Genomic DNA, 18,212 nt, shown 5'->3' on the forward strand with positions numbered 1-18,212 from the left:
TGGGGGGGGGGGGGTGGATCTTTCTCTTCTCTAGTTGTGATAAGAAGAAATTCCAGCTCTAAGAGCTGGGCTGACTTGGCCTTCACCTCCACCCTATTCTTTCTGGCCCTAGGCTGAACAGCACTTTTGCTCCATGACTACCCCAGAGTAAGTCTCCAGCCAAGTTTCCAAAAGAGAAAAACATGTCCTGATGTGGCCCCAAAGATTTAAGTTCTACTCTCAGTGAGCTGGCAATGCACAGCCCTACTCCTTTCTTGGAAGACACAATCCTCTGGGCACTTTATGTCCTATGTTCTTTGCTTCTTATTTCTGACATGTTCCCTGGCCATGTTTTATTTGCTTTGACATCACTAGCTAGTTATTCTGAGAGTTAATGACCTTGAGTGAGGGTGTTGTCTTCTCAGGAACTAATGAACTACATTTGTCCTGGCTGCTAAATGCTTTTGATTCTTCTTTGTTCCAGTCCACCATTTTTTTCTGGCTGAGGGTAGCTTCCAAGAGAATTATGAAATTGATAGGCACCAAGCACTAGGAGTAGGTCACCTCAAACATCAGATTTGATTGTTTTCCCAGGGTGTTTCTGAGGCTTCCTTGGTTTTGTCACTGTAGCTCAGATTTTTTTAGACTTTTTTATTATTATTTCAGGTTTTTTATTTAAATTCAGTTAACGTGTAATGTATTATTAGTTCAGAGGTAGAGTTCAGTGATTCATCGGTCTTACACAATACGCGGTGCTTATCACATCATGTGCCCTCCTTAATGTCCACCACAGTTACCCCATCCCTTACTCCTCTCCCCTCCAGCAACCCTGTTTGTTTCCTATGAATTAAGAGTGCCTTGTGATTTGTCTCCCTCTCTGATTTTGTCTTGTTTTATTTTTTCCTCTCGTCCCCTATGATCCTCTATTTTGTTTCTTAAATATACTACAAACTTGCAGTGATAAAGACCAGTAATAAAACAACCATATATCCCTGTAAGAGGCAGATGGTTTTCCAAGTAAACTCCACTGTGGCCCCTCTCCTTCATAAGCACCTCTGAACCAGCCACTGTGCCCGGTCCCAGAGTTATACATATGAAAAATTCAGGGCCCCTTCCCTCCAGGAGCTATGCACTAATAACAGGAGATCCACAAGAAAAACAGTATTAAACTTTGTCCTTCATACCATACAAGCATTTGGGGATTTCTGCCTCGGGTCTGAGCAAGAGGAGAATGCTTCAGAGACGATGGTAGGAACCAAGTCTAAAAGTAGATGCCAGGCAGACAGTGGAGGGAGCTGGAGGGAGCAGAATGGAGAGAATGTGACCAGCATGTGCAGAGACCCAGGTATATAGGAGGTAAATGGCAGAGATGGAGCTTGAAGACACGTGGGGCATGGGGAGCGAGTCAGCCTTTGGGGTCTGGACTCCATCCTGAGGATGAACTATTGAAAGATTTCTAGCAAAAGAATAACCTGATAAGATCAGGATGTTGGGAAAAAATCACTCTGGAAAAAGCACAAAGGCTGTATTGAAGGTGAGCCTTGATCCACATTGTACGCTGAGGTTGTGTCCTAACTGAGCCAGACGTCGGCCATACTGCTTGAACTGAATCGGTCTTTCCAACACAAGACTTGGTCATCTAGAAAGGGAAGGGGCGGGCTTCTGAAATGAAATCTAATTTGGTGTTGGGGGGATGTCTGCTACCTTTCATCAGGGTTAAGAACTTTATGTTTCGCGGTGGCTGAGATTTCGGAGAGCGACTTCGAGGAGTGGCGCACGGTCTACCAGCGGGCGTCCACGTCGGTGCAGAACCGGCTGCTGAAGCTCGAAGAGAGTTATGAGTTGATTGAAAAGGTACGTGAGGGGCCATTTTGCTCATGTAGAAAGTCTGGTTTCCAGAAAACTTCAGGCTTTTCAAGGAGCCCATAAAAAACAAAGATCAGAATATCTTGACAGACCACTTACTGTTGAATCTCCTCTGGTCCGAACATTAACAAATGTTAATACTGGTTAAGGCTGTTGCTGCAAAGTCTCTGGCATTGTGCTGTATAGATCTTCCTACTTTTCATAACTTTGGGTCAGTTAGGCGAGGCTAACTATCTTCTTGCCAGTGTATGCTGTTGCTTCTGTGTCACCAAAGATAAGCATGCCGTCCCCCATTCACTCGTGCACACAAGTTATATACGCATGTGTGTGTGCATAGAGTTGATCAAGGTGTGTCATGTGCAACAGGAAATAATATAATTAGCTTGTGTGACCCTAATAAGTGAACAACCTGGTGCTTATCCCTGGCTAGTCATTGTGTGTGTGTGTGTGTGTGTGTGTGTGTGTGTGTCTGTGTGCATATACACACCTCCCTCATCTGCATCACAAACTGAAAATGCTCTCATTTTACAGATAAGGAAACCAGGCTATTCATCCAAACAGTGATGGATACACTCTGATCGATACTTTATAAATAGCAAAAAATCTTGCTTCCTTAATTAAAAATAACATTCATTAAAAATTGCAAGAAATAGCAAGAAATCTTGTTTCCTTTATTAAAAATAGCATAAGTAGTTGTACTTACTGTGGCAAGGTGCTGTTCGGAGCCCTTGGATCTATTAACTACTTTGATCCTCATGGCGTCGCTTTGAGCTCGGTACTGTTCATTCCAGTTTCACAGACGAAGACGTCAAGGAAACAGAGAGGTTAAGTGATTTGGTGGAGATGACACAGTACAAAGAGGGCGAGCCAGAATCCTCCTCCTGGCTCCAGAGTTCATGCTCCTAGCCACTTATCTTCCTTCTTACCTTTCCCTTTCCATCAAACAACTTCCTAATTGCAGAATTCCTTAACTATATTCATGTTTGTACTGCCCCAAATCGGGTTTGTCTGTTAGTTTCAGCTGATTGGATCTTGCCTACAGGTAAGTAAAAGCTAACTTTATTTTTTTTTACTCCTTCCTCTCTTTCAAACAATATGCTCCCTGGTGCTTCCTTTCTTGAAAGATGGTTGGCACCACCAATGCCTCCCTTCCTTGCTCTGCTCCCTGCATGCCCTCCCCTCTGTGTGATACTGGGGAAGGCTCCACCCAGCTGCCGGTGGTTTTCTCTGTTGTGTACAGTGGCCATCTGTCACTCTAGATACCGTTTCTCCTGTCTCTTCAATAGACCGTGATCACTTTAGAAGCTGGTTTCTCAGACCTTCGTTATATTTGAACTTATTTTTGTATCCTGCTTATTTCTCAGAAGACGTGTGATAGCATGTATGGAAACTCCAGCTTGATATTCATCCCTCAATTGTAGAATTCCACACACAGCTTGCTCTCAGTTAACTTGCTGAATCACTCTCTCTCTCTCACTCTCTCTTTTTTCCCTGACATATTTATACATGACTATGTCTTTGGGGCATTATGTGGCAAAAGAAAATATTTTATGATTTATAAGGCCATGGCTATAGTCTCTTCCAAGCTCTCCCACCAGAGGTACATGGTGTCCTACAGTAATAACAATATTGATTTTTAATCTGTTACTTTTCTTAACTCTTTTGAGAACTAAAAACAAAAAAGCTACCATTTGGAAATAACTTTTCTCCTGTCTCCTTAAGTACACAGCCTGAAGGTAATGTAGTAATAACAATATTGATTTTTAATCTTACTTTTCTTAACTCTTTTGAGAACTAAAAACAAAAAAACTACCATTTGGAAATAACTTTTCTCCTGTCTCCTTAAGTACACAGCCTGAAGGTAATGTAGCTTTTACCTTCAATGGCAATATGGTAAAATTAATATACAGTAAGTTACAATCAAATACTTGAAACTGGATTCTAAACATTAAATTTCATTTCTATAAGAAGCACACTGTCAAATTCTGGAGCTGAATATTTAATATGCCTAATAACATTTTTACTCTAAGTGCCCTGAGGTTTGTAGATTAGATTTTATAGGTTTAACAGTTTTTATTGTTGTTGGGGTATATGTGTGTATGTGTGTGCACACAATATCTGATACTTAAAACCTTGGGACTTCCATCTTTCAAATGAAATAGATGTTCAGGCTCTCTCCAGCAGATGGCGATCGTGAGTCACATGGAAATTTAAGTTGCCTGGGGACATGGTATTGCATGTATATTTTTAGTTTACAAATACAGATGCCTCCCTCTGACTGCCTCTTTCCTAAAATGAATGAAAAGAGTAATTTATACCTATTTCCGTCTTACTTTCTGATAATCCACGGTCTCTAAGTTTTACTGAAAGCTGGAAAGTGAAAGGACTGGTTCCCTTGCTCAGCCAGCTTCCAAAGAACTGGTTTTCAGTGTCCATCCCTTAATTTCAAAACCATAATTTCATTCAAGTACTAATTTCATTAACCTTAATTAGACTTCTAATAGATGTTAGGTATTGAGGAAACACAGGCAAACAAGGAACACTCAGCTGAGACCCTGAGCATCATGTTCTGAACAAATTCCTTAAGTAAGGAAATCTAAAGGAACCCACAGTGCTGACCCACAAACTTGTCCAGCGGAAGCCCTCAGAGAGGTGGTAACTTTTATAATGAAACCCAGAAGTTTAGTTTACTAGTTAAAGGAGATCAGGGAGGGGTTTTTGGGGGGGGAGGGGGGGTTGTTTTTGTTTTACTATGCAAAAGATCACAGGTCTTTTTAGGGAAAAGTACAGGCACATGATACTGACAAGTCTACCACCGAGAGTGGTTTTTCCCACAAACCTGCTTTTCCCATCCCCTATCACTGGAAGTCTCTGGGGTTTTTAGTGGAGAGCCAGGGCGCAATCACTCCTTCCCTGGTCTGAGCTTCCTTTGTGAAAATCAAGGGGATGGGGTGGTAGTGTTCCATAGGAATTGGGGGTGACTGCCTTTAAAACTACCCAACTGAGGCAAGTTTCAACACATCAGAGCCCAGATCCTGCTGGTGCATTGCCCAGTTTTAAACTCAGTGCCTTAGCATTAGGAGTCAACCATTTTGGCTTCTTCTTTGGCTACTTTAAATGAGATGTGTTGATTATGTAATCATTTTGCATGTGATTGGAATCTGTTTTTTATGCAGACCGTAAGATTGAACTTCGTTCCCATAGGAGACAGTGAATTTTAAACCCTGAGAGTCATTTTTAGATCTTTTTTTTTTTCTTTAAGAACAAACCATCGTATAATATAATAGATAAAAGCAAAGCTGCCCTGTTTAAAGAGTGGAGGGGCAGGGAGGAGCCCCACGTTGGCTCTCCCTTAGCCTCAGCACCTTGCCCTCATCTTGGTCTGTGAGGAGCTTTTTCACGATTCTGGGGTTCCACTGAGCACTGTTTGAAAACCACATAATATTCTATCTGTGTGTGAAATTTGGGGGAAATGCGCCCCTCAGAATACTATCGATTTTCAATACTTTTTACTTTTCAGTGAAAGACCAGATCATCGTTGTGGCCCTATACAAGATGTTTCTGAACGTATTTGAATTAATGATGCAAAATGCCATCGGCACGTTAGTGGTAGTGTTACGTTAAAGTCATTCAAAACTTGAAAGATTTGTAGAGCTTTTCCTGAAAAGAATATTTTTAATATGTTATAAAATAAGTGAAAACATTACAAATGATGAAGTTTATACTTTCTAACCTTACTCTCGATCTTATCTCTCCAGTGTTTGCTCAAACAAGTAATTCAGTTTTGGAAATTTGGTTAAAGCCTTATTCCTTTGGGTGCTATAAACTCCTAGCATAAGCTGCAGAACTATCCAAACAGACCAAGAACATCCAAGAAGATAATGACATCGGCCCCTTGGCCCACTGCTTTGTCACTTTTGTTTCCCAGCAATCTGAGCACTAGAAACTACTCCCTTCATCCTCCAGGGCACTAAAAGGAAAGAAGGAAATGAGAGAGGTCTGAAGAAGTCCTCTGGATACTGTTTTCCCTATTGACAGTCATTGTTAGAGGAGAAGATTTAGGACTTCATCCATCCATCTATAAGATAACAGCATTGGGGCACCTGGGTGGCTCAGTCGGATATGCCGCTGCCTGCGGCTCAGGTCATGACCCCAGGGTCCTAGGATCGAGACCCACATTGGGCTCCTTGCTCAGCGGGGAGCCTGCTCCTCTCTCTGCCTCTTCCTGACACTCTGCCTACTTGTGCTCGTGCTCTCTCTCTCTCTCTCTCTCTGACAAATAAGTAAATAAAATCTTTAATAATAATAAAATCACAGCATCATCTTTGCTATCAGGTGGGATGATTTGAGCTCTAACACTTGCATTCAGATGGTAAACTTTTCAAAAACCTTAAAAAAAAATTCTAATACTATGAGTTGTTTCAAGATGTTCCTGAAACATCTTTTTTTCTGTTACTACATGTAGGCCAAGAGGCAGCATTTATTCCTTGGAAGACAAAATCATACAGGAACAAGAAGGTTTCCCTAGTTCAGGTGCGAACGGGATTAATTAGAATCCTATCAGGTACTTGAAGTGTCTTGACCCAGGTTACGAAGGGGGACTGTGGTATCGCTTTGCGTTTTATGGAAGGTAGCACCTCTTCGCTACCACACCACTTCAGAGAACTTAGCTGTCTCAGTCTTTCAGAGAATATTCTTGACCTGCTTTACCTACTGTTACCCTATTCATTTGAAAGACAATGTGTTTGGACTCATAACTTTTGATTATGAAACCACTTAATAGTGTTGGTCTGCATTTTTAAAAATCTGATTTTTAAAATGAAATTTAGAATAAATTTATGTGTTGGACCAGGAAAAATCACAGGTGAGTTAACAGAATAATTATGAAGCTTTATGCTTCATTAGCAGTGGTTTCTCTGAAATTTCTCACCTTGTTCTTTGATCTGTCACTTTACATTTATTCTAACATGTTTCTAAAACAATTTTTTTTTCTTCATAGTCATACTCTGTTGCTGGCTTCCTTTGAAAATTAATAGTAGAGACAGCTCTGATCTTATCAGGGAAGATTTTATAATTAAACCATCAGTTGAAATAGGAAGGTGTGCCTTCATGATCCATACAGGTTTTTTTAAATGTTTTGTATTTATTTGCATCAATAGAAAAATGCAGTTCTATCTTTAGGATTGCACAAATTACCAACTAATTACATCTACTGTTTATGAAAGCAAATTACTTACCTTGAACAATAACAGAAAACGGAGTGTGATCTAACACATCTCTAGATGGGGCAGTGATTGAAGCAGGATTTCCGTGGTGATCAAGTCAGCTTTTTTCTCTTGTCTTGTTATGAAACATAGGTTACAAGATATGTTTTTTAAAAATGACAACTTATCTGATGTACTATTTTTAATAGATTATTAGTCAGGGAAAATCATTTCTGTGCTTAAGAGTAATCAGAAAACTGTATCATGGACCATCTAGCTCTCCTTTGAACCAGAGAACAATGTTTCACACACATTTTGTAATTTTTGATTAATGTAGAGCCTCCAGTAGATTGAAGCTTCATGAGAGCAAAGATTGCTTTGATGGTATTCATCATTGTATTTCCAGTGCCTGCCTGTCTGCCCTGTGTTAATTACTGAATAAATATTTGATGAATAAATACATGATTCAATTGGATATGATATGTATTATATATATTGTATATATTATATACATATATGTGTAAATATATATATGTATATAATATATTCAACTGGATATAATCTATCCAGAAGCTAAGTTTCTTTAGTAGCTGCTCGCTTAATGGAAGCCTGGCCCCTATTACTAATACAGTCCATGCTTTCTACACAGTGAGGGTATTCATATTACATGTGTTGTCACTAGGGATTAATTTAGGGATGTGTTGGGGAAAAGAGCTAATAATTTTCAAGAATGCATTCTGTAGAAATGTAGACCCTGCCATTTTAGGGACTTGTGCTCTGAGTTAATACATGAATGTGAAAAGCACGTGGTTTGAAAGATTCCAATAGCACATGCCTGGACACATGGCAGGCCCTTTTCTGGGCTCTCAGGCGCAGCAGGGGACAGGGACCGAGACATCTCTGTCTTCAATTTTAGTGGGTGGAGATAGGCAGGGCACTTGTAAACTAAAAAATGTTTATTCCAGACAGGACTTAGTGCCTGGGCATCAAAATGAGTCCCTAAGCTAGGACAATGAGGTGTAATGATTTTTTTTTTACATTATTTCCTTTACTCCTCCCTCAAATGTGGTTGACTTTTCTGGGTTTTTTTTTAAGACTGCTTTGATGTGGCATAATATAGATCAACAATGACACTCAGTGTGACTAAACACAACAGTTTCACACCCTTTGCGACATGTGGCAGCGAGTGGTTTGGAGGATTCCTAGAAAAATACAAAACTTAATGGAAAACAGGACTTTTCTTGAACATTTATGACTGCCAAGTTCACAGTAACTTCTGTATCAGAATATAATGCTTTTTTCAGATAAAGGGACCACTTCTATTCTTAGTAGCTGCAAATATCACTTTCGTTTGTACTAAAAAATGAAATGCACTAGATGAAAATTTACATGATGTACTAGTGATTTCGTGGTTTAAAATTCCAGTAGACTCCTGTTTTACTGTTTGCTTAAGAATCTTTGCAGTCTGTCAGCTCATCTACTAAGATCCGCCACTTTTTGAGCATTGACTAAGCTCCAACTCTACAGCTCTTTACCCTGATTGCTTAGTTCGAGGGTCTATAAAGTGGGGTACACAAGATGATCCTTTGGGGTGGGCAGGAAAATGTTATAGCTGCTGTTTCTATCTATATTTTACCTTAGCTTTTCTATAATTTCTGTTTGTGCGTTCTGCAAAGCTGAGACTTTACTAATATTAACAGAACAAACATGTTTTATAAAAACACAGCAATGTCCTAGGTTGAGTATTCAACCTTTTTTCCTACAATACTACTAAAAAAAAAAAAAAATGAGATGACTGATAAAATTTCATTCTCAGAATGACCCTATTTAGTCCGTATTATTAGCCTTATCTTGTGGATGTAGAAATACTTAGGAAAGCTACTTGCTGAAGGGTACATACTGAGTAATTGGCAGAACAGGGATTCAAATCCCAGTTCTTCCTTAATTCCAAATCCCATGTTAACTATATTCAATAGTTATTATATTCAATACATTATTCTGTAGGTTTGGTATAGAAGAAAGCAAGAATGTATGTAAAATGTTGTAAACTTGAGAAATAAAGTGCAACCGAGCACATAGGTTACATAACCACCAGATCAGCCCTTAAAGGTACTGGTGTGTTTAGGACATGTCCACGGAGTCAATGAGAAAGGTTCTATGCACTCTATTTTGCTTTAAAAATGGGTGCAGAAGTTTGTTTTTCATGATTTTCCCTTAACTCGTCTTTAGAAGCATATTTAAAGTTTTTAAGGTTCTCTTTGATCTCTGATCACACGCTTCTCCTTTCTGGCCTAACAGATCTCTTACTAGGCGCATTTCGGGGTAGACTTTCCGCACTGGGAAGTGCTGTCTTCTCTCTCAGGGGAGATGGACGTTGTTTTTGCCGGCTACACCCAATCGCCTCTCAAATCCTGATTCCTTTCAGCTGGGTGTGTGAATTCTGACCTTATTCGGTAGGCCTTTGGCTGCATGAGAGTTCAAGTATGATTTTTTCCGTGGTTCAGAAAGCACCAAGTTAAAAATCTCCTTCTTGGCCTTGGAAAAATGAACCGGTTGCCTGATTTCTCCAGAAGCAGACAAATGAGCCATCCCAGTGGTTTAATGCTCTTAGTTCTAGCGTCCTGTACCCCACTTACACCGAAAGGAGAGAAGTACGAGGTTCTCCTTTTTTTTCAATAAAACCCCGTTGTTGTGTGCTCCAAGTCACTGAGAAGAAAAACCACAAGCATGAATGCTGACCAGTGGAATGCAGAACAGAGAGGAGCCCAGCAACCTTGACAAGGCAGCATTACAAAATGACTAAGGATCACATACCCACCAGCACATCTGAGTGCAGGGTTACCACGTTTTCAAGCTAAGCAGGACAGTAACTACCATAGCCTCATAACTGGTCTTCAGGCCTCTTCCTAATCCATCCCCAATCGGCCACCAGTAATCTTTTCCTGTCCCTCTTCTAAAACTCCGCCTTATCCTACCTTGACTTTTGGAATCCTGCACAAAACACAGAGACCCTTCTGTTCCCATTCCCTGCTGGCTTTTCCAGCCTCATCTTTTTCCTAACTTACTACTCAAGAGTTTGAGACGACGAGTCCACTTTCATCCTCAGAACAGTCCTGCCAGATTAGCATCATTTAAATCACGGCCACACCTCGTTTCATGTATTATTTCCATATTGTCCAAATAGCAACTTCTCAGGCACAATATGCTTCTGCATACTTATGTCTCCACACATGGGATTTCTTCGGTTCGGAATTCCTTGGCCCATCCTTCCCCACCTTGGCCAAGTCTTAATTCTTCATTTAAGATTTAAAGTCAAGTGTTAACTCGTGTTGGACTGGATCTTTGAGCCACCCAGAGTAAAGAAGAGATCTCTTGAGAGAGTGAGATCTCTCCCCTGTGAGTCTCTCTTGTACCCACAAAAAAAATGTTTTGTTTGCTTTCAAGATCATGTGTAGCTTAGGGTATTATTATTATCTGGGGAGAACACTGTTTTTCTCTGATGGTAGCCCTGTCAGACAGTTAAGAAATTTTGTCTGTAGTTTGGGATTGCGAGGAGAGAGTACTAGGTCCAGAGGATTCTGAGGCCATGCTTAAGGAAGAAGGGTAGGAATTGCACAAGGAAATATCCAGAGCAGTCGGTCGTGTATTCTGCAGAGGGGGGGCTGCACACTCAGGCACAATGGGCAAATCCACCCATTGCTTGGTTCTGTAAATAAAGTTTTATTGGCACACAGCTACAACCACTTGTTTACACTTAGCCTTTGGCTGTTTTCATGCCACGTCAGATCGAGTCGTTGCAACAGAGAATGCTTAGTCCTCAGACCCTAAAGTATTTACCATCTGTCCCTTTACAGGAATATTTTGTGAGCCTTGCTCTGCCGAAGCAGTTGTTAGAGCTCAGGGCTCAGGCCCGTTGCACTCTTACCATTGCATGTCTCTGGGTCTCACCTCAGACCTACTTAAGGAGAGATTCTGGGTTTGGGGCCTACTGATCTGTGTGACATCAGCCCTTCTGGTGACTCTGACAACCACCACTCTAAGGTCCTGGTCCCATGGCTACTTCCTTGGGGCTTGATGCCAGCCAGGCAGCCGGGGTCTAGGAGAAACAGACACCAGTGAAAGGAACGGAGGTACGATCAGAAAGCTAGGGGGAATCCAAAGAAGAATGTCTCCTGGTAGGTTCTAAAATATAAATGGTCCAGAGGAAGGAACTCAGGGTTGGATCCCACCACCTTGCCAAGAACTACCTGCTTGGAATGGCTCTGTGAGTTGAGTAAGTACAGGCCTGCATGTGCGGAGAGGGACCAGTCCCAAAATGTGATTGTGGAGCCCACAGGTAGAAATGGGGAAGTAGTAGGGGTGCCTGGGTGGCTCAGTGAGTTAAAGCCTCTGCCTTCGGCTCAGGCCATGATCTCAGGGTCCTGGGATCAAGCCCTGCATTGGGCTCTCTGCTAAGCAGGGAGCCTGCTTCCCCCCCCTCTCTCTTTGTCTGCCTCTCTGCCTACTTGTGATTTCTGTCTGTCAAATAAGTAAATAAAAATCTTTTTTTAAAAAAAAGAAAGAAAGAAAGTAAGAAAAAAGAAAGAAATGAGGAAGTAGGTACAATCGGCAGAAGTGGCTCAGGACCAAGTCTGAAACCGATTCAGAGAAACTAAAGAACAGAAACAAATATTTAAAAACTTATAATGATTTGAATAAAATTCTAACTTACATTTAATGTTTTACTTCTCATTTGCTGCCTTTGGGTATTTGTGGATTCCTGAGATTTTGTTCTTAACACCATAGCTCAGCTGTACCTCTCTTTGGCTTTGGATAATTTACCCAACCTCCTCAAAGTTATTAGCTGAATTAAGAAATGTAAAACACTTGGCAGAGTCTGATACATTTTCTCTAGTAGGGAACTATTTGTTCGTCTTCCTGGTCACAGTCTTATTTCATATTGAAATAGAGGTTACCAAATGTTGCTCATATTTACTCCAGTAGGAAAACTTGGCTTACCAATGTTCTTTCTCTATTTGTCTTTAAAAAAACATCTGCCAAATAGCCCGTGTTGTAATCTGAAACCCAAATTGATATGAGTTTGATTATTATGCTTCTGATCGTTTAGGAACATTGTCGCAGGCTTTTTAAAAATAACAAAACAATCTAAGTACAACCAAACACTTGCTAGTATGGAAATAAGTCATTTTGAGGTTCTCTTATTTAGCAAAATATACATGTGCTTGGAAAAACATAATTTCTAAGTCTATCGTAATACATTTTAACACACAGTTTTTTAAATATGCTGCACGAAGCCTTTTATCTTTGCTAGGGTAGAAATTTTACATTTATATGACTTTTTTAAAATTCTGAATACATTATGAACATCTGAGAGAGAACATAAGATTCTTGAAGGCTTTACTAGGTGAATAAATATTATTTCATGATTTTTTAGTGATAATTAAATCTACATTATATCGAAGAGTCAGCAACCTGAAACCTTTATAACTTTTTGAAACTTTGAAACTTTTTGAAACATTTCAAAATGAACATTTTGAAAGTAAAATTAGTGTTTGAGGTTTTGTTGTTTTTTTTTTTTAATTCCATAAATGCCATGGGAATTTTATCACGTTTCAACACTTGCTGAATATGTAATTCCCATAGTGCCCATTACTGGCCATCTGTGTAAGGTAATACATGTTTGGGATGAAATTGATTACGGCTTAAACACTCCTGTGTTATGATCAGGAAAAGCACGCAAAGTTCACATTTTTTTTTCTAGTGGTCATTACGTAGCTAAAGATATTAATTTCCAGGGGCAGAACAGCCTATCACTAGAGATCTTAATCTCACAATAAATGACACCAGGGCCAAAGAAAAGGAGGCTGCAGAGACTTCCACTAAAATTAGTAAGTGCTGTACCAGAGGAGTTCTTAAGATAAAAGGAAGATAAACAGGCTTGAGAACAGTTTTTCCTTTGTAGTCTTCAAAACAGACCCACTGCAATTTGGCTAGGTAGTCAGAACTGTTTCATCACCCTTTTTAGAAACTCCTCTTGTCGTAGTGACCCAACACGCCCCAAGTTAGCCTGCTTGTTGACTTTTCTCCACATACACATCGTTGGCCCAACAGCTCTTTAATCCTTTATATTATTTTTACCTGGTTTGAAAAACGTTTCCTTTTTACCTGGGCAAAATGAAACCCTTCCTTCAAATATGGCTTCAGTGTGATGTCCCCCATGCAGTCAGTTTATTTTTATTAGATTTGTGCATGAGCATGTATATCTGTATTCTTCCTGAGCTCATTTCTCCCCTCAGAGCTACAAGATACACAAATATGTATTTCTTTTTTCTTTTTTTTATTTTATTTTATTTATTTATTTGACAGAGAGAGAGAGAGAGATCACAAGTAGGCAGAGAGGCAGGCAGAGAGAGAGGAGGAAGCAGGCTCCCCGCTGAGCAGAGAGCCCAATGCGGGGCTCCGTCCCAGGACCCTGAGATCATGACCTGAGCCGAAGGCAGAGGCTTATCCCACTGAGCCACCCAGGCGCTCCCACAAATATGTATTTCTGATGAAGGTGTTCCCCTCTTGACTCTCCCGTTGTCGACTTACCTCAGGGTTTTGTGAGACATCGCGAAAAAGATTTTTAGGTTGGAAAATTTTGAGAGCTTGTGTTACTGAACTATGCCCGTGACCATTAAAACATCTTATCATGTTTTCTGTGGAATATTTGATATTTGAACACAGCTATATTCTGATCTTCCCTGGGATGGCGGCCAGGATGATTTAGCTACAGAAGCCCCAAAAGTTGCTTAAATAATGGGGGTAGAATCCTTGTCTCAACATTAAAGTACAGCAATTGTGATGTTGGCATAGTTGTTGCTGAACTGCTCTTCCTTTTCATTCTTGAACTTCTTGATGATAATTATTCATCAGGTTACGATAGATTTCAAATCTGCTTCCCATTAAAGATAATAAAATACTATCTCCTTCAAGAAGGCAATTTGCCTTCCTGTCTTATGTATTATAAACTAAGAAGTTATGCATCAAGTGAACCTAATTGCTATATAACTTATCTGGAATACATTGAAAAGAATATGGTCTCGATTGCAGCAATGCTTTATAACATTTGGCTTTAGGAGTTCTGTTGTTTTTTTTTTTTTTTTTTTTTTTTTTTTGGTCATTCCCTCCCTTTCACTAATTTAAACACTGAATACTGACTGTCAGTGTTGTGGAGTCGTTACATGAAGATGAACAAGACATGGTCCCTACTCTTGAGCAAAACTATCAGGTTAAACAGTTCATCTGAATATGATACATTAAGATGTGTAAAGATGAGCAAAGTTCTGTCAGAGCATTGGAGAGGGAAAATTTCTTTTAGCAAAGCTTCAAAGAACCAGTAACTTTTAAGTTTGGCCTTGCAGGATGAGCCAAGTATCTCCAGCAAAGTAACAGAGGACATGTCGTGTGTATCCATAAACATACGTGCACATATAAACACACGTGTGCATAAACACCCATGCATATGCATGCCCACATGCAAGCACTGTGGTAAAGGCTGTTGACTGGCCGATTTAACACCATTCCCATCCCTCTTCTGTCTTGCCATCCCACCATCAAGGCTGGAAAAGCTGAGGACTAATAGTTAAGGATGGCCATGTCAATCTAAATAACCAAATTTGGCCATAATTGGAAATCTGCTAAGGACTTTTAGGAACACTTTTGTTTTCAAATAGGAGGTGAGTACAGTTGATGTTACCCCCTTCCTCTTGTCTTGGAGCGTGGCACTGGTAATTACAGCTGTGGCACCCCCTTGAGAGGTTGAGAGAGATGTGCCGAGTGAATCTAGTGCTAGGGACTGCCTGTCCCAATGCTACTTACAAAAGGAAAACCAAATCTTTATTTAAGCTATTGTTAGTTAGATATTTTCTGTCATAGTCGAAAGCATTCCTAACTGATACATTCATAAACTCTCTTGCACTTATTCATGTGTGTTTGCATCTATTTTAATTTATTTTCCATGCCTAAAATTACGGCTTATTTTAGACGTACATTTCAGTAAATAGTAAGGAGAACTCAGTGTTCGAAGGAAGAGAGGAAATGGAATGCCTTCTTTGTTATTACCAATCTGGACACTCCTTAACACTTGATTTCCCTTGCATGTCCTTGTCTGATGTTTTAAATAAAAAGTGAAGGCAAGAAGGGAGAAAAACATGATAAGAAAGATAGATGTTGGCGTGGGTCATGTTGGTGGTTAGGTTACAGGGAAAAATCCAAGAATCCGTTGATTGTGGCTTAGCTTGTCACAGTGTATTCCTGTGTATCAAGGACCAAGAACGATCATCTGCATCTGTGTAGGGAGCCAGGTTTCCCTAATAGCCAAAAAGTTGTTCTCTTTCTTCCTCCATTTAGGAAGATGAGAGCAGAAAAATATTCTTCTTGGGGAGCGATGAGAGCCTCCTGCAGAATGTGTCGGTGGTGTCTACTCTTATATGAAAGAAACCGTGTAGTGCGCAAGCGATCTTTAGCAAGACTCTGACCGTCTACACAGATAGGGAGCAACATGAAAAATACCAGCCTGTTCTTTCCTACTAACACCGATGCGATCACCTGGTTTATTTCTCTCTCCCTCAGCGTTTATAATTGTACGATACGTGTACCTTTTCTGACACAGCATCAAACTACAATTGAACGATCTGAGCATTCTTTCTTTTTTAATAAGCATTTATTCTTACTCCTTTTCAAACAGGTCAGCAGGATTGCTTCTTTGCTGGGGTCATCTTCGTGGTTTTTGTTGTTGCTATCTTTCAGTAGCTGTCTGCTCCTCTTTAAGTCCCTTTGGATTTGTTGTGTTTTTCTAAGAATTCGTTCTCTACGTTAGAGAGGAGTAAGGTAGCGTAGGTCTCTTTAGCTTCATGCCGAAGTACTGGATTAAAGTCAGGGATCCTTAGGAGAAAACTCAATGGGATAGTTGAAATTTACATCAAAGTCTATGCATTACCATTTAGTCTCTGATTGAAAGACATATGCACACTCCAGTTCTTAAAGAATCTAAACCGTTTTTTTTTTCTTAAAGTTTTTTCTACTCGTTTTCCCTAGAATCTTCAACTACTTGGAGCTACAGCCATTGAGGATAAATTACAAGATCAAGTGCCTGAAACTATAGAAACTCTCATGAAAGCAGACATCAAAATCTGGATCCTTACAGGGGACAAGCAAGAAACTGCCATTAACATTGGTAAGTCCCCTCATCCAAGCTTGGCACTGGGGTGCTTTTTTCACACTTGGACATATTTTAGAAGATAAGTTTGAGCTATTTCAAAATCTGAAAGATTTGGTTTTGTAAGATTTCCATATTTATAATATTACTGGGCTTCTCTAGATACTTACGGCCTCCGTGCTCCTTTACATTTGCTGTGGTTGTGTATCCAGCCAGACCTTAGGTCTTGCAACCACTAAATAACTGTCCCTCACCTTTGTCTCACTGCCTGTGCACCCCCCTTCCACCCATAATTGACACATGTAGATAACATCTCTGCAGTTGCCTGTGAACGTGAGGAGATGGAGATTACGGCAGACCTGTGTACTGGCACTTGTTTATGTGACCACAGGTTATTTCTAGGAATGGGAAATAAGAAGGTTGCCAGGTTTCATTCATCCTGCCGTTAATTCATTTTTCTCAAAGAGGTTTTACTAAGTGACTCACACTGCCGTAACAAAATACCACGGCTGGTGTGGATTAAACAACAGAACTTTATTTTCTTACACTTCTGGAAGCTGGAGGTTCAAGATCAAGTGTCAGTCAGTTTGGTTTCTCCCGAAGTTTCTCTTCCTGGCTTGCAGTGGCCACCTTCCTGCTGTGTCTTCAGCTAGCCTCCCCTCTGTAGATGCGTGCTCCTGGTGTCCCTCTCTTTTCTTACGAGGCACCAGAGCTATTGGATCAGGAACCCGTCTTCTGACCTCATTTAACTCTAACAATCTTAAAGGCCCAGTCTCCAAATATCATGGGTTAAGGATCCAATGAGGGCACAATTCAGTCCATAACAGATGTCTCATTGAGAAGAACAATAGTATTTGGTGTGAGACCTGTAGTACCAGTAATATGTAAGAAAACATCGCTCTTTTCATTTTCTCCCACATTCAGTAATAGTAGGTTGCCTGAACAATGCAACCCTGATGTAGATTCAGCCTCTGGATATTCATCATACGAGTTACATCCAAAACTCACCCAAAATTGAAACCATTCAGAAGTGTTTATAGCATGAAACCACATTTTTAGAAAGTCATTGTCAAATAATCATTAAGAAACATTTAGCTGGGGTGTCTGGGTGGCTCAGTCTTTAAGCGTCTGCCACTCAGGGTCCTGGAATCGAGTCCCGCGTTGGGTCCCCTGCTCTGCGGGAAGCCTGCTTCTCCCTCTCCTACGTCCCCTACTTGTGTTCCCTCTATCATTGTGTCTCTCTCTGTCAAATAAATAAATAAAACCTTAAAAAAAAAAAAAGGAAAGAAAGAAACATGTAGCTAATGCTCCTTTTAGAATTTTTAGCAATCACAGCATTCTGTAAATATAAAATACAGACCTATGGTAAATTGCCAGTAGGAGAGGAGAATTTTTAAAAGACACTAGTTAGCAGAAGTATAAATCTAAAAGCCACACAAATAGTTAATTTGATTATAAAAATCATCACTGGTATTAGAGACAAATGGAAAGAAGATGCATGAGAATACAGAGTGCTTTAGCGTTCGGGAGACCCGAAAAAGACAAACCCGCTGAACAAAAAAATGTGACTGCAGGTAGAGGGAGACTATATGGTAGCAAAGAGTGATAGCCAAGGAACATTAAGCCATCCTGAAAATAGTTCAGGGCATGTGGCCATTATGACTACGGAGAACATGATGGTGGTTTCTGGGAACATTTAACTTTTAGAGTCTTGGGTCATGATCTTTGGGGCTTTTCTTTTAGAATAAAATAGGTGAGATTCATATACGAAATGGTTATGGTTCATCTCACAGAAGTATTCAGTTTTTTGTTTTTTTAAGATTTTATTTATTTGACAGACAGAGATCACAAGTAGGCAGAAAGGCAGGCAGAGAGAGAGAGGGGGGAACAGGCTCCCTGCTGAGCAGAGAGCCCGATGCGGGGCTCCATCCCAGGACCTCCAAGATCATGACCGGAGCTGAAGG

General features: G+C 40.2%; 1 protein-coding gene across 5 annotated transcripts in view; it reads left to right on the plus strand.

The window, feature by feature from the left end:
• The window catches only part of ATP8A1 (ATPase phospholipid transporting 8A1), a 234,741-nt gene that overhangs the window by 123,562 nt on the left and 92,967 nt on the right, over window positions 1-18,212 (plus strand). For all 5 annotated transcript variants that reach the window (XM_082728770.1, XM_082728772.1, XM_082728768.1 and 2 more), the window contains 2 exons: window positions 1,694-1,833; window positions 16,128-16,266. In XM_082728770.1, coding sequence (XP_082584896.1) covers window positions 1,694-1,833; window positions 16,128-16,266 — 279 coding nt within the window. The remainder of the gene's footprint in view (window positions 1-1,693; window positions 1,834-16,127; window positions 16,267-18,212) is intronic.

Source organism: Mustela nivalis (genome assembly GCF_964662115.1).
Source record: "Mustela nivalis genome assembly, chromosome: 4".
NCBI lineage: Eukaryota > Metazoa > Chordata > Mammalia > Carnivora > Mustelidae > Mustela > Mustela nivalis.